Consider the following 23,682-nt stretch of genomic DNA (forward strand, 5'->3'; position numbering starts at 1 on the left):
TTCGCAGCTGCCCTGTTTGCGCCACAGTGAAGCGATCACAAGGCAAACCCCCGGGGCTACTGCAACCTCTAGAAACACCCACCAGACCATGGGAAGTGATTGCTATGGACTTTATGACTGATCTCCCTCTCAGCGGGGGAAAAACTGTGTTATGGGTTGTTACTGATTTGTTTTCCAAGCAAATCCATTTAGTTCCATGCGCAGGGATCCCCTCTGCTCAAAAAATGGCCCGCCTCTTCGTTACACATATCTTCAAATTACATTCGTTTCCGCGCAAAATAATCTGTGACCGCGGCAGTGGCTTTGTTTCCAAGTTTTGGAAAGCATTCCTCAAGTTGGTGGGGGTTGAACAAGGATTGTCTACTGCATACCATCCTCAAACCGATGGTCAAACTGAACATGTAAATGCTGTCCTTGAATGTTATTTACGCTGTTATGTAAACTACCACCAAGATAACTGGGTAGAACTGTTACCTTTTGCAGAATATGCCTACAATAATGCTGTACATCAATCTACAGGTTTTAGCCCATTCTATGCAGTATATGGACAGGATTTCGGTCCTGTTACGCCCAAAAAGAATGTGGAGGGGGAGGGAGATCCTGACGTTGCTTCCTGGGCACACACCCTCCGTACCACTTGGCCTTGGCTCGTTAGCAATCTCGACCGAGCCAAGCGCAAATACAAAGCACAAGCTGATAAACATCGTTCCCCCGGGGGCGAACTGCGAGTGGGTAAATTGGTCTATCTTTCCACCAAAAACCTACGTTCCACCCGTCCGTGCCTTAAACTCAATGCTAAATTCATTGGCCCTTTCCCGATCACACGGGTCATAAATCCTGTCACGGTGGAATTAGCTCTCCCGAAAACTCTGAGGCGTGTGCATCCCGTTTTCCACATTAGCCTCCTGAAGCCCCATACGGCCTCTCCACAATGGCATCCCGATCCGCCCCCCGAACAGCCCATTATGGTGGGGGGGGAAGAGCACTTCGAAGTCTCCAAAATCCTTGACTCCCGTGTTCACCATGGCAACCTACAGTATTTGGTCCATTGGAAACACTTCCCCCCTGCCTACGACGAGTGGGTTCGCGCACGAGATGTCTCCGCCCCAAAACTAATCGATGCCTTTCACACTGCCTACCCGGACAGACCATCCCCCTTGCAGACTGGGAGGGGGCCTTAAGGGGAGCAGGATGTCAGGCTGCTATCTCGGTTTCAGTATTGTTTCTGTGTCGGTACTGTACTGTCTAGCCTCAAGGCCGACCACACATACCAAGGCCTGGGAATACTGCTCCTGGGAAAGTTGACTCTGTCTGTGTATGCTGATGTTGTATAATCTCCTGCCATTTACTGCCTTATATTATCGTTCGGCTAGTAAGACTCTCATAGCTGCCATAGTTCCCTGTATGCACTGTATTGCCTTTTTGACCAGTAAAAGCCATCTGCTTGGATTCTATACGACTCTGTGGTGATTTCTGGTTCGAAGGGTCAGGAGCTTACACCTCCAATGTCCTGACAGCCCTGTCTAAATCTACAGGACTTTATAGATTCTGACCCTTACAAGTCAATGGACATATGTATCAGCAATAAATACGATTGCCACGACAAGCCGGGAGCTGCTGTTAATCTGAAGGGTACCACAGTATCTGCTGCAAATGTTAAACTCAGTTGCGAGAAGATTTGAAAAAAAGCACATGGTGGGATGTCTGAGGTTTTCAAAAGTGCAGACATTTGCACCAAGCTCTTCAAATGGCAGTAGGTGAATCCCCACAGAACTGATAGTGAGAATAAACTATTTTTTGTAGTTGATTCTCACTTTCACTTCTGCAGGGATCAAACTGCCATCGTTCTCTGATTTGGGTTTGTGGTTTTGAAGACAGTAATAGCGAACCCTTGCTCCCGGAAGTGAAATAGTAATGGAAGATGCTGTTTGATAAAAACAGCACTGCAGTTACAGTCGGTCTGGATTCTTTCCCTCAGGGAAACAGCATCAATGGTAGGTTTTACACCTCTAGCGCTGGACTACCACCAGTCACGTGTAAATCTGCAGGGCATTTTTTTGAAAAAAGGAAAAGTTGAAATTGCCCCGTGGCAATTCACACTCATAGTATGCACCGCTACAATGCACCCATGCATTTTCCCTCTGCGTGCGCGCACATGATTAGTTGCCACATTCCATGACATTTAGCAGCTTTTCCAGAGCGGGAGAAAATCCTGAAAACCACAGATTTGATAGCTGTCATGCCAAAGATTATATTCAAAACAGCATAATACAACTTTTGCATGATCTGAATTTTGGAACTACACAAAGGTACCTTTGGAATTACACATCCTGCCTGTTACCGAAACTGCTTTTGGATTGGGGAAATTACCATGAGCAGTGGCACTAATTTATTTATATAGCGGAATCACCCAATGTATACCAGGGTCATTTTCAGTGAACCTCAGAATAACGACAGACCAAGGATTTCCAGATTAAAAAGTGTTTGTATATTCTTTCATTCAGTGTTGCAATACATACATACAAGAAACTAAGAATAAAAAGGTGGACTAGAGATGTTTCTCAAGTGAGAGGAGGTCGTTGGTTGGGTAATACGTTACCGATCTAGAAGTGGAGATGTCCAAGATCCGTGGCTTGTAGCTACAACAACGGGGGATGGGAGGGGGACGTACCGGAGCCTTGAGCCAGCCAAATCACTGGAGAAAAGGGGTGTGTGTGGAGCTCCGCAAAACTCAACACACATGGTAGGGTAGAGCCAGAGAATAGAAAAAGCTCGAGGACAAAACAAGCCCCGTGGACAGGAAAAAAAAGAGCCAGCCTGCCTTGTCGGGGAGGGCAAAATATACCCTTCTCTGGGGGGGGGGGGTTTGAGATTCCCCAGATGGCTTTTATCTTAAACAATAGGGATCAAAGACTTCGGCTGCAGAGATCGGGCAGAGTGATAATTTGTAAACTAAGCTGACACCAATGATTTGCACATCCTCGGGATGGCTTGACTCGATCTTCTCATGCACGACAATACATCAGGAAGGTGTGAATCTCTACACTTCAGGGATGCAGCAGAGGAGTCCTTTCTAGCTGTTAATGCAGATTGAGGCGGATGTTTTTCTCACAGGATACTGGGGGGGGGGGGGACTGCAGGAGAAGGTGACGTGATGCTCTCGCTTCGGTGTTATGGCTTCCCTTTGGATCAGGAGGCAATCAGGATCATGGCTTCCCTATGGCTGGTTCTGCAGAGGTGACCCGATCTCCTGTCCTTGACAGCCTGGTAATGCAGCGGAGCGCTCACCCAGAGCGGCGGGCTGTTAACGCTTAGTACAGTGTGTCTCTGAGGTGGTTGCCAAACCAGGGCGGGAGGTCAGGCAGCGCGTATGGCAACATGCCCCCCTCCCCCAAAAAACATTGCACATTTTGAGTTTGGTTGCACATTTTGTTAAAAAGTTCTGTAATGCTACATTAATGTTATCTATCCATAGTGAACTGCAACAACTAAAGACGAACAAAATTATTGGAGTGATAACCATGTAATGCAGAAGAAGAATGTGCCAGTGAACTAATACTGACTCATGATGACCTACACCATGGGGGTTTCAAGACAATGTTCTTTTGCCATTACCTTCCTACATGCAGCAACCCCGGTCTTCATAGGTGGTCTCCCATCCAAGTACTAACTGTGGCTGACCCTTAGGGTTGCCATCCTCCAGGTAGCGGCTGGAGATCTCCTGCTGTTACAATTGATCTCCAGCCGATAGAGATCAGTTCACCTGGAGAAAATGGCTGCTGTGGCAATTGGATTCTATGGAATTAAAGCCCCTCCCCAAACCCCGCCCTCCTCAGGCTCCACCCCAAAAATCTCCTGCCAATGGTGAAGAGGGACCTGGGAACCCTACTGACCCAGCTTAATTCCCAAACCCTAGATAAGCTTCTGGCTGCTTAATGCATATAGAAAGGTACGCCATAACAGCTCTGTTTAGAATAGGGTTTCCAGCCTCCAGGTGGTGGCTGGAGATCTCCCAGTATTACAACTGATCTCCAGACAATAGTGATCAGTTCCCCTGGAGAAAATGGCTGCTTTGGAAGGTGGACTCTATGGCATTATGCCCCATTGAATCTCCAAGTATTTCCCAGCCCAGAGCTGCTAACCTTAGTTTAGAGCAGGGATACTCCTAGGTTCTAGGGTTGCCAACCTCCAGGGACTAGCTGGAGATCTCCTGCTATTACAACTGCTCTCCCGCTGATAGAGATCGGTTCACCTGGGGAAAATGGCCACTTTGGCAATTGGACTTTATGGCATTGAAGTCCCTCCCCTCCCCAAACCCTGCCCTCCTCACGCTCCACCCCAAAAACCTCCTGCCGGTGGAGAATAGTGACCTGGCAACCCTACTTACTGCCTTGATTCTCTTCAAGCTGTTGCTTTCAGTCTGTTCTTCTTACAGAATCAGCAGTGTATTTTTTTTTTACCCCCCAACATACAAGAGCTTTTACATCTACATTCTATTTGTTCCTGGAATGACCTGGAGATAGGATGGGTTGAGAAATGGTATGCAGGACATTTCTTCTGGGTTATCTGGGCATCCATCTGGCACTGACAAATTACCCATGATCCAAATCTGGATGTTGCAATGGCTTTATGAATTTGCCTGGGGAAAGGGGGGTGGGGAAGAGAAAAAAACATTATTTTGAGCTCAGTTTCCAAAACAAATGCCTTTCTTGTTGTCTGTCGATATGGAGAACAAGGCGGCCCGGTGGGGGAGAGGGCCGAAGTTAATCCTGCCCCTCAGCTCACCTATATAAGGGAATTCTTCGGTGTTTTGAGTGCTGACTTCCCTTCTTGCATTGCCTTCTGCTGTACGGACCATGACTACTTTCTCAAGCCGTAGCTGGTCCTCCTCGGGAGGTTTCCAGGGACCCAGAGGAGGAAGCCGGCTTGCTTTAGCTGGATCTCAGCCTTTGTCAAATGTCTTTGGGGGGAGTGGGATGACCAGCAGCATCTCGTCCCTTGCTAAGGATGGGCTGATGAAGCGTTACGGGCTGGAGACCAACATCCTTGATATTGACGAAAAAGGCACCATGCAGAATTTGAATGACCGCCTCGCCGCCTACCTGGAAAGGGTGAGTAATTGAATGTCATGACCCAGCAGCATAGGGCAGCAGGTGTCGTTTGGTGTGAATCCCAGCAACGGTTTATTGGTGGTGCAGCAGAACCACCAGAAGCCATGCATTTTTAAAGTTTATTATTAATATTATTATTTTAAAAAGCTTAGCCTTTACCTTCTCAATCTGTGTTCTCAGAACAAGGTGAAAAGGAATGAGGAAATGCTTAATTTTTAAAGAGAGCCAGCGCAGTGTAGTGGTTAAGAGCGGTGGTTTGGAGTGGTGGACGCTAATCTGGAGAACCGGGTTTGATTCCCCACTTCTCCACATGAGCAGCGAATGCTAATCTGGTGAACCGGGTTGGTTTCCCCACTCCTACACATGAAGCCTGTTGGGTGACCTTAGGTTAGTCACAGTTCTCTCTGAACTCTCTCAGCCCCACCTATAGGATTGCCAGGTTCCTCTTCACCACCGGTGGGAGGTTTTTGGGGCAGAGCCTGAGGAGGGCAGGGTTTGGGGAGGGGAGGGACTTTATCCCATAGAGTCCAATTGCCAAAGTGGCCATCTTCTCCAGGTGAACGGATCTGTATCAGCTGTAGATCAGTTCTAATAGCAGGAGATCTCCAGCTAGTACCTGGAGGTTGGCAACCCTACCCACCTACCTCCCAGGGTGTCTATTGTGGGGAGGGGAAGGGAAGGTGATTGTAAGCCAGTTTGATTCTTCCTTAAGTGGTAGAGAAAGTCGATATATAAAACCCAACTCTTCTTCTTAATTTTTAAAGAGAGATCTTACAGCTTGGCTCTGTATTGGGAGCTCTGCATGTTAAGTGTGAGGACAAGATGCTCAGGGATGAGACAAAAGCGTTCTTGACATGCTCTGAAGTGCCTTGGTTATATCATTGATCACATCAATTCAAATTCTGTTCAGACACATTCAAATTAAAGGAATATTTCTGAAAGCTTTAGAAGCTTGTATATGCTTATCGATTGGTTGCTAAAAGGAGATGGCATCTTGTTTGCCTTCTGATGTACATCAACCTTATAGAATCCTTACAGTCTCACTCACCTGCCTAGTATCCAACTCTACTGTAGGACAGGGTATTCAAAGTGGGATGCAATAGAAATGTTCTTGACATTTAATTAAAAGAGAAGAGTCATGGCTCAAGGTGCAGAAAAGAGCAACCAAAATGATCAGGGGACTAGAGCAACTGCAATATGAGAAGCGGTTGAAATGCTGAGGGCTGTTTAGCTTGGAAAGAATGTGGTTAAGGGGAGATATGATAGAGGTCTATAAAATTATGCATGGCATTGAGAGAGTGAACAGGGAGAAGCTTTTGTCCCTCTCCCATAATACTAGAACACAGGGTCATCTGCTGAAGCAGGAGGGTGAAAGATTCAAAACAGATAAAAGGAAGTATTTCTTCACACAACACATAGGTAAATTGTGGAACTCCCTGCCCCAGAATGTGGTGATGGCTGCCAACTTGGAAGGCTTTAAGAGGGGAGTGGACATGCTCATGGCTATCCATGGCTACTAGTCAAAATGGCTACTAGTCATGATGAATACCTATTGTCTCCCGGATCAGATGAGCATGCCAATTATATTTGGTGCTGTGGAACACAGGCAGGACAATGCTGCTGCAGTTGTCTTGTTTGTGGGCTTCCTAGAGGCACCTAGTTGGCCACTGTGTGAACAGACTGCTGGGTGCCCCTGTAGAATAGAGGTAGTTTGCAAAGCAAACCTCAACTTCCTTGGTGATTTCCCATCTAAATACAAACCAGGGCCACCGGGGCATCTATCTTGTTAGCAATCACAATTCGTAGGGTTGCCAGCTCTGGGTTGGGAAATACCTGGAGGTTTTGGGTCCGAGCCTGAGGAGGGTGGTGATTAGGGAGGGGAGGGACTTCAATGCCATAGAGTCCAATTGCCCAAGGGGCCATTTTTTCCAGGGGAACTGATTTCTATCTCCTGGAGATCTGTTGTAATAGCGGGAGATCTCCAGCCACCACCTGAAGGTCGGTAGCCCTAAAATCAGCCAGCAGCTCCCACTTCTGGCTGTTTGAAAAGTCACAAATGCAACCTTGGATTGAAAAGGGAAACGGGTATTCTCCAAAACCTCCCTCTAGTGGTCATTTTTAACAATCATTCTGCAAAGGAAGTCCTTTGCTGTTTCAGGTCAACCTCCCTTCTTTTGATCACCTCACCCAGTTTAACTTTCCCTTCTATACGTCAGGTGAAATCTCTGGAGGAATCTAACAGAAAGCTGGAACAACATATCCAGGAAACCTACGCAAAGCGAGCATCTACTGGGCCTCCCGACCTGAGTGGGTATTTCAATACCGTCACTGAGCTGAGGACTAAGGTAACCAGAATTATTCATCTGGTATCTGAGGAAGGGAGCTTTGACTCTTGAAAGCTTACACCCCTGGAAATCTTGTTGGTCTCTGAGGTGCTACTGGACTCAAATCGGGCTCTTCTTCTGCACACCAACACAGTTACCCACCCAAAACTAGATTTATTTATCCTGAGGTGCTGGACTTCCTATTCCATTCTGTCCCACTGCATTCCTATCCCTTCCACATATGAACTCCACAGATAGAGACAGGATGTAGGGCCACACAAAGCAGCACAATTAGGACTTCCTGCGCAAGCACCACATCATTTACTATGTTTACTAGGCAGACTATGTTTACGGGGTGGTTTGCCATTGCCGTCCCCAGTGGTCTACACTTTACCCCCAGCAAGCTGTGTACTCATTTTACCAACCTTTCAACACATCAATCTCTAACACAGCAGCCCGTACGAGGGAGCTCTACATTAGTCCTAGGAATTGAATTGATAAGCCTTTGTGGCTGATGAAGCTACTTTTGTAGCGAAAACGCTGCAAAACATCCGGAGCCGCGTTACCATCTCCTCCGCCTGAAAAAGAAAATGAAATTGACCAAGAACGAGCCAAGCTCATTACACGAACTGTTTTGTTGTTAATAACTAGCATTATTGGCTGTTCGTTTTGTTGGTCTTTGTACAATACTTTGTTATCTTCTTGTTGCTTTGTAACCCTTGTTACTTAGCTTGGTTTGTTACCTTAGTCCCGTCTAAGTTACAATATATTTACAGTCTTTGACTGTGTACATTCTATTGGTTATCACGTGTCATTTACTTTTTCAGCCTGCTGCTGTCTTGTTTTGCTACAGTACCTGGAGGTTGGCAACCCTAGGAATAGCCATTTTGAGACAAACTGACCTCTTTTGTCTGTCTCTTTCCGCAGATCGAAGAAGAGGCCTTGAGAAATGCTGGGCTGCTCCTACAGATCGATAATGCCAAAATGGCTGCTGATGATTTCAGAGTGAAGTAAGACCTCTTTGTCATAGCACCCACCACCTTTGGATTATAAATGTAATACTTCAAGAGGGGAACCTGTGAGAATAAACAAATGTGGGAGGGGAACTCTCATTTTCCCACCAGCCGTTGCCCCCCCCCCCCAGGGTCTGGTTCTGCTTCCCTCCATATTGTCCCCACTTTCTCCCCTCTGGATCTGCCTTAGGGTTGCTGGCTTCCAGGTGGGGAATGGATGTCTTCTGGAATTATAACTGATCTCCAGACTACAGAGATCAATTTCCTTGGAGAAAATGACAGCTTCAGAGGGTGGATTCGATGGCATTATACCCCACTCAGAACTTTCCCCAGGCTCCACCCCTACACCTCCAGGCATTTCCTAACCCGGAGCTGGTAACCCTAATGGTTCCATTTTTATCCCTTTTCTCCCTCACACTGGCCCTTCATCCCCTCTAACGTCTCTTTCCTCCCCTTTAATCTCTTCATCCTCTTTTTCCTATGGCAACTCAATCTTCTTCTTCTTCTTCTTCTTCTTCTTCTTCTTCTTCTTCAGCTCTCTCTCTCTCTCTTTTTGAAAATGTGGGGGTTCCCCTGGGTTTACAGAACCCAACGTTATAACCAGGCTTGGGACTGCTGAGTGCATTTTTTAATCCACATGACTTCTTTGAGAGGCAGGGTTGCCACCTACTTATTTGTTAGGCTTGTTTTGAAAAATTCAATTTTTTTGGGGTTTATTAAACCCGAAAAATACGTGGTGCAGAGCTGAAGCCCGGGCTCTGTGGAGCCCAGTTTTCAGTTCTGTGCCGCTGGGGAATTCGATCCATGCTGATTGCCAGCTGGGACCTCCGCATGAAGGTCCGAGCCCGCAGGTACTGTGGATCTGAACGCAGGTAAGTAAGGGGGGAGGGAGCGGAAAAATGGCGGAAGGGCCAAAACAGCCCGAATAATGCTGGAAAAATTCGACATTATTCGGGATCTGCTTTTTCAGTTCCCTTTATTGCCACCAATTTTTATTTTTACCTGGCGACCCTATGCTTATCTGAAAGAGTCAAAAGGGCTTGCTTGAATATGCCCTGCATACCACTTGGTTCCATGGGCTCTGAGAACTGTGGGGGAATATGTGCTATCCAGGCTGCTTTGTGTCCCCTCCCAACAGGTTGGAATCGGAGCTGGCCATGCGCCGGTCTGTGGAGGGGGACCTTGGCAGCCTGCGCAAGGTGCTGGAGGAGCTCAGCGCGAGCCGAGCTAGTCTGCAGGTGCAAGTGGACCACCTACAAGAGGAGCTGGCTTTTCTCAAGCGGAACCACCAGGAGGTAAGAGGGGGGATGTGGGAGGCCTTGGTGGGGGGTGGGCTGGGTAGATACTCAGAGGAAGTACCCGGGTGCTCACTGCTTCTGTAGTAGTCGCTTGAGGTTAAATTATTACTTCATGTTAGATTACTACTTGAAGATCCTGTGGGTAATTTGCTTTTCTCCTCCTGGGGTAGGTTGGCCAGTTCTCTGGATCTGACCTGACATTTTAGGGTCTTAGCTTTCTTCTCAGGGTCTTCAAGAGAAGAAATAAATTATCTGACACCCAGAATCAAGTGGGGGGGGGGTTTAGGCTATTTTGTGTCTGGCTGGAAGACAGTTTTTGTTTGTTTATTAGATTTTTTTAGTTGCCACTCACCCAAAGGGTCTCATGGTGACTTACAACATTAAAACAGTATAAATAGGTTTAAGGCTCTGGCCAATAAAACTGTACCATTAAAGGGAAGGAATAGTATAAAAGTTAAAACCAACACAGAAGAAGAAGAAGAGTTTGTTTTTATACCCCACTTTTCTCTACCTTTAAGGAGTCTCAAAACAGCTTACAATCACCTTCCCTTCCCCTCCCCACAACAGGCACCTTGTGAGGCAGGTGGGGCTGAGAGAGTTCAGAGAGAACTGTGACTAGCCCAAGGTCACCCAGCAGGCTGCATGTGGAGGAGTGGGGAAACCGACATGGTTCTCCAGATTAGAGTCCACTACTCTTAACCACTACACCAAATAAAAAGTTTTTGCTTTTGGATCTGCTATCATGACCCTCAGCCATCAGACGTATCTATGTTTTGCCCTGGACCCGCCTGGTGCAATCCTCTGCCTCCACCACATACCGCTAGACTCCGTCTCTGCCTTCACAGCCCCCCCCCCCCCCCGATCTGCTGGGTACCAGCCCTTGTCTCCCAGACTCCTTCTCTAGTCTGATGCTCCAAAGACCAGGCAACCCTCTCCTGTGGATTCTGGACAGTTTGGGAGTAGAATGTGACCGTGTCTACGATTCTGGGCAGACAGATTTTGGCAGAGTGTCCTTTACCAAAGCCAGTGTTATCCTCCATCTTCCCTGATTCAGTGCCACCACCACTTTTTCCTCAGCATGACTTCAAATCAGAAAGAACCAGCAACAGACAAATCTTCGTTCAGACTGTCTCCGTGAATGGCCAGTTGTGGGGAGAGGAAGGGAAGGCGATTGTAAGCCAGTTTGATTCTCCTTAAAAGGTAGAAAAAGTCGGCATATAAAAACCAACTCTTCTTCTCAGCTGCTGCACGACTGAAATTAACAACGTGTAACTTTGCAAACGTTGGGGGCGTGGTATCGACGTCCATATCTATCCAGCCTCTGCCCCTCATGGCTTGTTCCCGAGTCCCCATTCATACATAGCCCTCATGTTTTTCACCTGGTAGGAAGTCACCTCCCTCCAGGGAAGGCTGGGGGGCACCATCAACGTGGAGGTGGACTCCATGCCCGGCATCGACCTGCAGAAAATCCTGGCTGAGATCCGCGACCAATATGAGGAAGTCATGGAAAAGAACCAGCAGGAAGCCGAAGCATTGCACAAAGCCCAGGTTTGGGAAAGGCTCAGCAAACCGAGAAGGGGGAGAGGGCCATTGGTCAGTGCTAACAGGATCGTATGCAACGGGGGTCGTGTGGGAGGGGAAAAGAGCCGTGTTTCAGAAATAGCCTTTGAGTTACCATGAGATTCTCGTGTTGGTTGAGTCTTGCCGGTTACATCCTTCACCTGCTCTCTGTTGCTGCCTATGTTTGACAGGGCATGGAGATTAAGCACTTTTTAGTGAAACCATTGACATATAGTTACCCAGAATCCCCTTCTTCTCTGTTTGTGTTCATTTTGCCTTGACATCTGTATAAAACTTGTGGGCAAAAGGAAGGCAGTTCTCTGATCTCTTCATAGAAATAAAGGGCAACACGCACTGTGGATCTTTCTTAACCAATAGTGTACAGCTCAGATTTAAAGCCAAGCCAAACCAAGCCCCTCTTGGACTGCTCCTTCTCTATAGCTCATCCCAGCCATCAGGATCATCTGCTTTCATTCTCTGCACCCATGGCAATATGGATGGAGATGGATGGGGCTATTCCCACCAGAAGGACTACAAAGGATTACCAGTTCCCTGTCAGAGAGTAGAGGGAAAGCCCTGGGATCCAGGATCCTTCTCCTGAGTATGGGTCTTATCTGAGAGACGGGGAGCACTTGGTGAGGCTCGGAAATCTGTTCCAGATACAGATTCCTGACAGGGAATGTTAACATTCTACACTTCTGCAAATGCCTTTTGCAAGTGCAGAGTATTCAAAGATCTTTCTTTCTTAAGGACATGAGAAAGACCATGCTGGATCAGACCAAGGCTCACCAAGTCCAGCAGTCCGTTCACACAGTGGCCAACCAGGTGCCTCTAGGAAGCCCACAAGCAAGACAACTGCAGCAGCATTATCCTGCCTGTGTTCCAAAGCACCTAATATAACAGGCATGCTCCTCTGATCCTGGAGAGAATAGGGATGCATCATGACCAGTATTCATTTTGACTAGTAGCCCTATCCTCCATGAGCATGTCCACTCCCCTCTTAAAGCCTTCCAAGTTGGCAGCCATCACCACATCCTGAAGCAGGGTGTTCCACAATTTAACTATGCACTATGTGTCCCTTCCTTCCTTCCTTCCTTCCTTCCTTCCTTCCTTCCTTCCTTCCTTCCTTCCTTCCTTCCTTCCTTCCTTCCTTCCTTCCTTCCTTCCTTCCTTCCTTCCTTCCTTCCTTCCTTCCTTCCTTCCCATTTCCTGCCCCTTACTCATACAGACGTAGAGAGAAGCTTGCTAATTGTTGGGTAGCGCCTACTGCCTTGTGACGTCAAGGCAGTCCACTTATGAAACCAGGTTCAGAATATGGCATGACCTTTGTGCAAAATTTGGGCCCACTCTGTGAGAGGGGCTGTAGACTGGCTTCCTTCTCTCTCACTTGCAGTGTGATGCCATCAGCCAGCAGGTCGTGGTCAGCACCGAAGCCCTCCAGACGGCTCAGGTGAAGATCGCAGAGCTGAAGCGGCTGGCCCAGGCCTTGGAGATCGAGCTCCAGTCCCTCTGCAGCACGGTCAGCGGCAGGCAGCAACTTGTTCACCTCGAAAGGAGGGTCTAAACCTGATCCGGTGCTGGGAGTCCTGTGTTGGGAGCCCCCAACTTAAAAACAACAACTCCATTACCAAGTGCATGGGATGGGGACCGTGGCATGATGTAAATCTGGACCTTGGCACGAGGGCGGTGGTGGGATGTAGCCCTTCCCTCCCACACTGCTTTCCTAAGGGGCTGCTGTTTCCCGGGGGGCAACTGTTTACCCCACTGGGGAGACACAGGAGTATAAATATGAATATGAGTGTGTTTGCCCCCAACAAGTCAGGCTCTTCATCCGCTCCCTGCTTAAAAAACCCCTAAAAACTTTGCAAGGAGTGCCAGTCTTCTTCTTAGAGGCCTCACAGAGCATCCCTTTCTTTTCAGAAAGCGGCGTTGGAGGGTACCTTGGCTGAGTCCGAATCCCGCTACGGGATGGAGCTTTCCCAGCTGCGCAACCTCGTCGCTGCCAGGGAAGCTGAGCTGCTGCAGCTAAGATCAGATGCCCAGAAACAAGCCGAAGACTACAACCGACTGATGGACCTCAGGACCAGACTGGAGCAGGAGATCACCACCTACAGGCATCTGCTTGAAGGGTGAGCTAAGTATGTGGGGTATAGGTGGGCATGGTCTATCCTGCAGGGCTGCTTAAGAAACAACAATATTATTCTTATCGGCGATTTAAAGCACTTTACATATATCATTTGTGGAATGCTTAGCAACAACCCTGTCAGGTAGATCTGCACTCCTATCCCCATATTGGGTGTGTGTGCTGAAAGAGTAGGGGCTTGCTGAAGGCATTTGTGGCTGAGTTGAGATTCAAACCATGGGATTTCAGGGAGCTTTTTTAGCACAGGAGGAACGGAAGGGCCTTCCCTTGACCCCGGTTTCCCTCAACAGCTGTGGATTCTGCTGTGTTGCTTGAGTCATTTGGAGCTGCTTGAGTCATTCGGAGGTGCACTCTGGGCATCTGCTCACTGCTTGTGTTTTAGATCAGTGGTTACCAACCTTTCTAGGTATGGTGACCCACATGCCCAAATTTGCTATGTCCGATGACTCTGGGAACCGTTGATGTTTGGATGAGCTGGAGAACTTCAAGGGCTTTTTCCGCATTCTCAGTTTCCTCGCTTCTAAGTTCCTGTTTATTCAGGGTCATCCCACCACCCCCCCCCCCGTTCTCCATGTGTTTTGCTCCCTGTGGTGTAAGCAGTCGGACACCTCCTCCTGCTAAGGGGTGCCATGAAGGCACGGGGGCCAAAGACTGGCATAAGAGGAAGACACTGCACCCCACAAAATGGATGCCTCTCAGAGAGTTTTGGGATCTATCTTGTGTGTCAAGCCTGGGCAGGAAGGTGGTTGACCACTGTACTTTCCCCCTAAGGTGTGCCTGGCTGGACAACAGGGCCAACTAATCTCCATTGCGTCACCCTAAGGTGATTTAATCAGTGCTCTGAGCAGATCATTACTGACCCTATTTGCATGCATCCCAGCAATCAGTATTCAAGAGAATAGTCCAGGCATTCTCTTGGGTCCTGACGACGCATCAAGCCTCTCCTATCTTTTTGTAGGAACCCCGGAAAAGCAATCAATTGTTTGTCTCTGGCTTTCCTGCCAGCTTACCTCATAGTGCCTCAGGACCCATTTTGGGGTATAAATATCGGGCCTTTGGCCATTCATAGTGTATGTATTTTGGATCTATGCATACAACTCCACTTGTGTGTGGGCTCTTTCCTTTGCTCCTGGAAATGCTGGTCATGTTCCTCTTAGGCGCTGCTTGCCCTGGATGTCCTTTTAAGGCTGGTAACGATCACCCATCCCTGAATCCCTATCCAGCTTCCTCCCTTTATCTTAGTCAGCTCTTGTATGCTTTGTGTACATATGTTCATTGCTTAAAATATATTTCTTGTTTTACTATTTTTATTCTTAAATAAAACTAATTTTAATTATACAACTGCCTGTTCATTTGAGGGTTTTCACCCAGGACTATCCTAGTATACAAATGTTATCGATCCCAATTCCACCCCCCCCATCTCCAGCTAATTCCCCCCAATTAAAGTGGAGACTGCATACTCAGGGTAACAGTAGTGGTCAATTCAACATCAAGCAGCTTTAAGTCCAACATGAAAGTCTGCAGTTTAAATCTCCAGTGAGATATGCTTGATTTAAAGCTGTTTGATGTTGAATCGACCACTGGAGGGTGCAAAACACATGCAGAACTGATTCCCCCCTGAAGAAACAGGAACCTAGAAGCAAGGAAACTGAGCATGCAAAAAAGCCCCAAGAGAGAACTCTCCTCTCTCTGATCAAGCTACTGTTCTGAGGCTTGGAATAAGAGCCGGAAGGGATCAACAGGCTGCTTAGACCACAAGGTGGGACATTCCCTGACCAGTTCTCATCTCCTGGCAAATCAGCATATGGAATCCAGAACACAGGCGTGCCACAGACCCAGATAGGGTGCCCAGGACACTGACACTATCAAGCAAAACAGCTCTAAATGATGCACACAAGCAAATCAAGCTGTGTACTACCAGCAAGGGTGCTGAATGTCAGAGAGGTGCAGTGCCTTTTACTTCCTACGCAGGTGCATCGACAGCAAATCCTTCCAAACAGCAGCAAAAAGTTAGTGGTTTTGTATGGTGATTCAACCCAGCAGGTGTGGCTCTGTGATCCACCAGAGTGTCCCAACTGAAGCAGTCATGAGAAAGATGATGAGGGGTCTGGAGACCAAGTCCTATGAGGAAAGGTTGAAGGAGTTGGGTATGTTTAATCTGAAGAGGAGAAGATTGAGAGGGGACATGACAACCATCTTCAAGTACTTGAAGGCGTGTCATATAGAGGATGGTGCTGAGTTGTTTTCTGTTGCCCCAGAAGGTCGGACCAGAACCAACGGGTTGAAATTAAATCAAAAGAGTTTCTGTCTAGACATTAGGAAGAATTTTCTAACAGTTAGAGCAGTTCCTCAGTGGAACAGGCTTCCTCGGGAGGTGGTAAGCTCCCCTGGAGGTTTTTAAGCAGAGGCTAGATGGCCATCTGTCAGCAATGCTTATTCTATAACCTTAGGCAGATCACGAGAGGGAGGGCACTTTGGCCATCTTCTGGGCATGAAGTATGGGTCACTGGGTGTGTGTGTGGGGGAGGTAGTTCAGAATTTCCTGCATTGTGCAGGGGGTTGGACTAGATGACACTGGTGGTCCCTTCCAACTCTATGATTCTAAGACATGAACTGGCCAGTATCATCCAGAAGAAAAGTATTTTTCCCCAGTAGCATGTTGGTAGAAAGTAGAAACCATGACTGTAAACCCATTTGAAAGTGGTTTATGTTTGCAATGTGGACGTGGGTTTATATCAGTGTGTGGGAGAGCTACAGGTAAGTGTGCATGCATGCACTGTGAATTCGATTCTTGTTTCAGGAGCTTCTAAAGCATGCAGGCCTCTAATGGATCCAATGTTCTTTCTCTCCCTTTAGATCAGAAGCTGACCCAACGCTCATCCCAGGTAAGACAGGCTACTTCTACATTTACATATATAATAATTAATATATCTAATTCTCAACATGGCCAAATCTGTGGATACTTAAATCCAGACATTGGATCCATGATCAAAGAGCTCTTTCTGTGAACCTGAAAAAAGCGCAGGTTTGCAGAAAAATCTTAAGTAAAAAAATTGCAGGGTTAAAGCACTCCAAAATTATAGAAGCAGTGCCTGAAGCTTTAAGAAATGAGTGCCCTCAGTGGCCATTACTAGGCAACCACTACAGTATCACCAGACTTCAAAACTTGGTTTCTGTCAGTAAAAGGCAGCCCACTACCCTTTCCATGGTTGCTTTGGCCTTTGAGGGAGGACTCATCAGGGCCAGGGCCAGCAGCAACCACTGGGCATCTTGCTAACACCTGACTTGCATGACTCACCAAGGCCCAGCTCCTTGCTACTGCTCTACAGCAGCCATCACACAAAAGCCAGTGTGGTGTAGTGGTTAGAATTTCAGAGTAGGATCTGGGAGACCCAGGTTTCTGCTGTGGAAGTTCATTGGGTGACCTTGGGTCACTCCCATTCACCCAGGAAGTTCCTACCTCATAGGGTTGTTGTGAGGATAAAATGTGGGAGAGGAGAATAATGTAAGCTGCTTTGGGTGCCCATTTTGGAGAAACAAAGTGAAGAAATAGATAGAGCTATAGCCAAAGATGGATGGGGGCAGATAAATGGAAGTTTAGTTGGTGGATTGGAAGGAGAGAAGGAAACAGGGAAAGTTAAGGATATTGAGGCTGTCAAGAGCTATTACTCCCAACCAAAGCTATTACTTCCAACTATTTGAATCTATTATTCCCAACCAAAGAATCCTGGGAATTATAAGATCTTAGTTAAAGAATTTTCAGCACTTGAACTGCATTTACCAAGGGGTGCGGCAAGGCATGAGAGTTGAAACAGTTTTAAAGTGGTTTAAATCTGTAGTAGTGTGGATATGAAGCATGACCCTTTTAAATCCTCAAGGCAAAAAATGAAAAACTGTCGTTGTTGGGCTTCTCGCAGGATATGTTATTAGATCTTGGGAAAACTGAAGCTTTTATCAAAATTAAAAAGCGCATTAAAGAGGTCGATTATAACAGCACTATTTTTCGTGCTCGTCACGTCTGTTCATCCCAGTTCTTTGGAATACACCCTCCACATGGTCTGCCTGCCTATACATATTATCTGACAACTCCTCGTCTCTGTAGAGCTTTTTGCTTGGCTAGATTGAATTCTAACCCTTCTATGGTAATGCAAGGCAGAATTCTGAATATACCATACTCAGACAGGATCTGCCCTTGCTCTTCTGGCTCTATCGACTCATTAGCCCATGCCCTTTTGGAATGCCGCTTTTACGAGGATCTTCGATCGCACTATATTTCCCCCCTTTTAATATACAAATCCAATGCCTCTGTGACTGACATAATGCCTTTTTTACTAAGCGATAGGGACCCCAAGGCTACATTGTCAGTGGCAAGATTTGTTTCAATCCTTATATCCCTCCAACACTAGATATAGGCTGCTCAAGATCAATTGATCAAGGAGCTTCTAAAGGGATAAAAGGAAAGTAGTGTGGATATGCTCGGCGAGTTGTGATCTAGACCAGTCTGTCTGGAGCAGAATTTGCCATATCCTCAACAGAAAAAAAAAAAGAACAGCTGAAAAGTGCGTTAAATTAGAGCAAATTACAACCTAGAGCAATGGCACAAAGTTCCAAAAACCGCAGAGGCGATCAGTGAGTGATGAGTTCCACACACAACATCAATATTTGGTGAATCAGCTGTGAATGATTTGTCTGACCAAGGACATTTGCACAGTTCGGGTTTTTGTTGTTGTGGGATTTGTCCACTAGGGTCACCATTGCAAACATCCTACAGTAGAACCCTTCAGTTATAAACTCAGCAGCCATTCACGCCTGGCTGTCTCCTCGCGATCTCCCCACCAACTACTTTGGGCCTTTGCTTTGATTATGCTTGTCTTTTCCGACTGTCAGAGGTCGCCTCGCTCTCCCTACGTGTTTCACCTGCATTCGTGTTTAGCCAGCATCCAGAAAACGCAGGGGAAACTGTTGGGGTTTGTTAAGAGGCCCGATGAATCGAGATTGTGGTTAGAAAGAATTCAGGGTCAAGCACACGATAAACAGAGTCAAAGACTTGTTTCTTAATCAAACAAACAAAAAATCCTTTACTGTACTAAAATCAGGAAGGGTAACATGGAGTAAAACAAATAACATCTTCCTATCTAGTTCCCTACAAGTCTTGCTAAAGTATTAGCAGGTTCTAAGGCTTAAAATCCCTTTTGTCTGTGTCTCAGCCCAAGAGAGCTTAGACCAGGCATCTTGCTTCTGTGAGATTCAAAAGGTAACTGACACATCCTGCCCCAAAGTTTCACACTTTTAACAAAGGAACAGGGTAATAAACAATTCTGACGCATTGCCTTCGTGCACGTTTGCAATGGCGATTCTCTAGCCAATAGAATGGTTATATCTGTCTTTTGCATCATCACCTTGAGACTATCTAAACTATTGATGTAAACAAGTTAACCCTTTAACTGCCCTGACAGAAATGGAACTCGCACTGAATCCCTAACAAAAACGCGCTGCAATGCACAGGGAGAGTGAGGTGACCTCTGACAGTCAGAAAATGCATGCATGATCAATGCAAATCCCTGAAGTAGTTGGCGAGGTGACCATGAGGAAACAGCCATGCATAAATGGCCAGCAGCTGGCAAAAATAACCTAGGGCCATAGCCCAAGAGGAACAGCCTTCTTCCTGCCAGCCTCTTACAGGTCAACATCCGTTCCAAACTACAAACCAACAGCAGGAGAAGTGCAGAGCTAGAACCTGATGGGCAATAGATTCAGAACAAAGGGAAGTACATCTTTATTAGAGGATGGGGTTGCCAGGTCCCCTTTGGCCACCAGTGGGGGATGGAGGGGTAGGGTTGCCAGATCCAAGCTGGTAAACTCCTGGAGGTTTGGGGATGGAGCATGCCATGGAGCCCCACCCTCCCAAGCATCCATTTTCTCCAGGGAAACTGATCTCTGTAGTCTGGAGATGAGCTGTAATTCCAGGGGGTCTCTAGGTCCCACCTGGAGGCTGGCATCCCTACTAGAGGAGCAATTAAATGGTGGGATTCACTGGCAGTGGGCATAGCGATGGCCACAAGCATCGATGGCTTTAAAAGGGGATCTGAGCCATTCATGGAGAAGAGGAGAACTGCTTTGGGTTCCCACTGGGAGAAAGGTGGGATCACAAATGAATGAATAAGTGAAATGAATGGGGGAGAGATCTATCAATGGTTACTAGCCATGGTGACTATTAGGGTTGCCAGGTCCCTCTTCGCCACTGGCGGGAAGTTTTTGGGGTGGAGCCTGAGGAGGGCAGGGCTTGGGGGAAGGGAGGGACTTCAATGCCATAGAGTCCACCTTCCAAAGCGGCCATTTTCTCCCGGTGAACTGATCTCTATCGTCTGGAGATCAGTTGTAATAGCAGGAGATCTCCAGCTACTACCTGGAGGTTGGGAACCCTAGTGACTAAAGGGAACCTCCATATACAGAGGCAGCAAACCTCTGAATCCCAGTGCTGGGAGACAACATCAGGGGAAGGCCTTGGCCTCTATGCCCTGTTTGGGTTGCCCACTGTGTGAGACAGGATGCTGGCCTAGATAGTGTTCTGATCCAGCAGGGCTCTTCTCACGTTCCTAAAGAGCCTGGGATGACTTAAGAAGGAAAGCCCTGCAGTAGGGCTGTCAATTTGGTTCGGCCCGAACTGAAAATCAGCCGAATTTCCCTTGATTCGGCGGTTTTTAGTTCGGGAGGAACCGAACTCAAAACTGGCGGGCAACCGGGGGGGCCGAATTCAGCGAGTTCGGGAGTTCGTGAATAAATTCGGCCAATTCGGGGCCGTCAGTAAGCAGCATAACCTTCAGTAAGCAGCATTCTCCTCCCCCGGCCAATCGGTGGCCAAGCTGGGTCTTCTTCTGGCCAATCAGTCAGGATTGAGTACTGGAGGAATCAGCTGATGTGCGGCCGGCCGGGGAAAGAGAGAGAGAGAGGGAAATCCTCATGTGTGTGTGAGGGGGTGCTTGTGCACATTCGCTCCTTTCCGTGGCTGCAGGGGGCGCATTTTTTGGGGTACAGACCCCAAACTTTCAGGGGATATTCAGACAGGTTTTCTTAAGAGACCACCCAAGTTTTGTAAACATTGGGTCAGGGGGTCCCGAGATATAGGCTCCCCCCTTTTTCTTTCCATGGCTGCAGAGGGCGCATTTTTGGGTGTGCTGACCCCAAACTTTCAGCGGAGCATCAGACAAGGCTTCTTAAGATACCCCCCAAGTTTTGTAAACATTGGGTCAGGGGGTCCCGAGATATGGGCTCCACCCCTTTTTCCTCTCCCCCCTTTTCCATTTTCGTGGCTGCAGGGGGCGCTTTTTTGGGGGTGCAGCCTCCAAACTTTTATCATAGCTTCAGAGAATCCCTCTTAAGAGACCACCCAAGTTTTGTAAAGATGGGTTCAGTGGGGGCTGAAATATTGGCTCCCCCCCTTTTCTCTTTCCGTGGCTGCAGGGGGCACATTTTTGGGTGTGCCGACCCCAAACGTTCAGCGGAGCTTCAGAAAAGGCTTTTTAAGAGACCACCCAAGTTTTGTAAACATTGGGTCAGGGCCCCCCAAGATATGGGCTTTCCCCTTTTCCCTATTGGGATGAATGGATCACCCTTGAGAGATGCATACATATGGATCTTATATTGGATACAAATGGAATCATATTGGATTACCCAGCCTCCCAGCCCCTCCTGCTGGAACAGAAGACAGCCACAGTAAGACCCCTTTGGGGGCTTTAATCTATAATTTTTCTTTTCTGTGTGTGTGTGGGGGGAAAGCAGAGTCTGTGTGTGTGTGTGGGGAGGGAGCAATTTCTGTGGGTGGGGGGGGAAGCCAAAGGGGGCTTTTGCCGGTTCTGCCTGGGGTGTGTGTTCCCCCTCCAGTCTCTCTCTCCCTGGTTTGAGGGGGGGCTTCATTTTTATTCTTCAGGTTTTTCCTCATTCATAAGATCAGTTAGGTTATTTTGATGCTTGCTCAAAACTGGTTTTCAAATGGTGACTTAAAGAATGCATCTGCCTGGTCCCAAGTCCAATGCAAAAGGAGAAATTCCACCCCCTCCTGCTCATTATGCATAGCTAGCTGCCTCTGTCCCTTTCCATGGTATGCAAACTCCCAGGCATCAGGTGTTGCTATGCACTGTTGCAAAGGTGTTGCATTGCGTGCTTGTGTTGCTTTGCAGTTGTATTGTTTTGCAAAATTCTTCACACCTGCCCCGCCCTTTGCATGTTTGCAAAGGTGTCGCTTTTCAGTTGTGTTGCTTTGCAAAGTTCTTAGCACCTGCCCCACCCTTGTTCTCATCAGCTGTTTGTCGGGGCTGGGAGCTTTGTGTGGGCAGCAAGCTCTGCTGAGAGATATACATTAAGGGTGGGGGGGACCCCTTTCAGGGCCCATATCTCAGCCCCCCCTGACCCAATCTTTACAAAACTCGGGGAGTCTTTCAATATACGTCCTTTGAAGCTCTGCTGAAAGTTTGGGACCTCTAAGCCCAAAAATGCCCCCCCCCAGAGCCGCGGAAAGGCGCAATTGTGTTTTTAATGGTTTTATTCGGCCGAATTTTTTTCCCCGAACTTTGAATTCCCGCCGAATTGAATGGATCCGAAGTGGGGGAGTTCGGACGTCGGCACGTACCGAACCCACAAGGGCCAAATTCGGCCGAATCCGAACTGTACCGAATTTTTTTTTTTTTGACAGCCCTACCATGCAGTACTGGGGAAGACATGGTAGGAAAACTCAGAGGGTCTCACAGCAATTTAACCTGGTGAAAAATGCTTTCCAGATTCTGAAGACAGAGGTTTGCCTGGCTCTGGACTTTTAACACAAGCCAATAATTTCAGGGCTTGGTGGCTATGGGAAAAGCCAGCAGAGCGGCACCATGTGAAGGCCTGAGGGGGTCATGTGGGCCCACAGGCAAATCCTCACAGTGCCACGAAGCTTGCTGGGCTAGCCCCTCTCCCTCAGTTTAACCCACCTTGCAGGGTTGTTGTGAGCATACATTGGGAGAGGAGAAAAGCATGCATGCTGCCCTGAAGATTTGGGAGGGAGGGTGGGGTAGATTGTGACAGATAGGGATAAAAGTATGTTGACGTGGGGGCAAAGAGGTCCTGAAAGAGAAGCCAGAGAACAGAATCTTGAACATCAGTCTTGGTTTATTAAGCGATTGATACAAACACGTACATTTATAAAACTCAGGGTGATGTACCCCCATTTGGTCCTTACAACCACCATGCAAAGTAGGCTAGGCTAAGGGAGAGTGACTAGCCACGAGTTTCCTGGTGAGTTTCTTGACAGTGGGTAGGATTTGAACCCAAGTCTCCCAAGTCTTAGTGCAACACTGTAACAACTACACCACACTGGCTCTTAAGCTATGGGTCCAAACTAACTGCTGTGTTTCTTATATTGGTAGGCTGATGATTTCTTAAAAGATGGACCATTAATAGATAATGTTAAGGTCCCAGGTTCAATCCCCGGCGTCTCCAGTTAAAGGGACTAGGCGAGTAGGTGATGTGAAAGACCTCTGCCTGAGACCCTGGAGAGCCGTTGCCTGCCTGAGTAGACAATATTGACTTTGATGGACCAAGGGTCTGATTCAGTATAAGGCAGCTTCATGTATTCAATATCCCGGAACTGGAATCCACTTTTGTGATGACAAAGGTGCTACAGTTATGTTTGGATGCTGAATTTGGTTGGGTATGTCTGATGGAGAACCAGACATCCCAGAGGGGGCCCAAGCCCCCAAAGATCTCCCCTGTATCTGTCTAGACCAGAATAACCAGAGGCTCAGGAAGGAACCAGATACCTACTAAGCTTCTTGGGTATGGGACGGTTATTTCCACAGACTCAGCATCTTCTTTATCTCTTTACAGAGCCCTCTGCAAGCCGCCGAGTGAAGACCGTCATTGAAGAGCTGGTGGATGGCAGGGTGGTATCGACTCGTGTGGAGGAGGTAGAACAACAGCTCTGAGAGATGCTGGGCAGAGAAAATGTTGGCAGAGGTGCGGATGGTGGGGACTGCACATTCAATCCCATGCCTAAGGCTTCGGATGGCAAATAAAGGAACTGCCAATGCTATCATTTCTGAGAAAGGCTTGCCAATGAATCCCTGAGATTTAGACCCTCCTCCGTGGAGTTCCAGCCCATTGGCTCAAAGCCCTTCCTTTTATGTCTGGTCTCTACCCATTTTCTACAATCAGTGGCACAATCACCTTGAATTAATCCGACAGTGTAAAGTTCACACT

The 23,682-nt window shown here is 47.6% G+C and overlaps 1 protein-coding gene across 1 annotated transcript; it reads left to right on the forward strand.

Moving 5' to 3' along the window:
* Positions 1-4,865: 4,865 nt before the first annotated feature.
* Positions 4,866-23,408, forward strand: LOC130489916 (keratin, type I cytoskeletal 17-like). Its single transcript, XM_056863704.1, has 9 exons — positions 4,866-5,111; positions 7,328-7,456; positions 8,363-8,445; positions 9,587-9,743; positions 11,133-11,294; positions 12,700-12,825; positions 13,227-13,435; positions 16,306-16,334; positions 23,311-23,408. The coding sequence occupies exons 1-9, from the start codon at positions 4,977-4,979 to the stop codon at positions 23,406-23,408; spliced, it is 1,128 nt and encodes a 375-aa protein (XP_056719682.1). The 5' UTR covers positions 4,866-4,976.
* Positions 23,409-23,682: the final 274 nt, after the last annotated feature.

The sequence above is a fragment of the Euleptes europaea genome, chromosome 18 (assembly GCF_029931775.1).
Source record: "Euleptes europaea isolate rEulEur1 chromosome 18, rEulEur1.hap1, whole genome shotgun sequence".
Taxonomy (NCBI): Eukaryota; Metazoa; Chordata; class Lepidosauria; order Squamata; family Sphaerodactylidae; genus Euleptes; species Euleptes europaea.

Excerpts from the sequence above, each read along its gene's own strand:
- LOC130489916 (XM_056863704.1), top strand. The coding sequence starts at position 4,977 with ATGACCAGCAGCATCTCGTCCCTTGCTAAGGATGGGCTGATGAAGCGT. Across the intron at positions 8,446-9,586 it reads GCTGATGATTTCAGAGTGAA|GTTGGAATCGGAGCTGGCCA; the intron begins GTAAGACCTCTT and ends CCCTCCCAACAG. Across the intron at positions 9,744-11,132 it reads TCAAGCGGAACCACCAGGAG|GAAGTCACCTCCCTCCAGGG; the intron begins GTAAGAGGGGGG and ends TTCACCTGGTAG.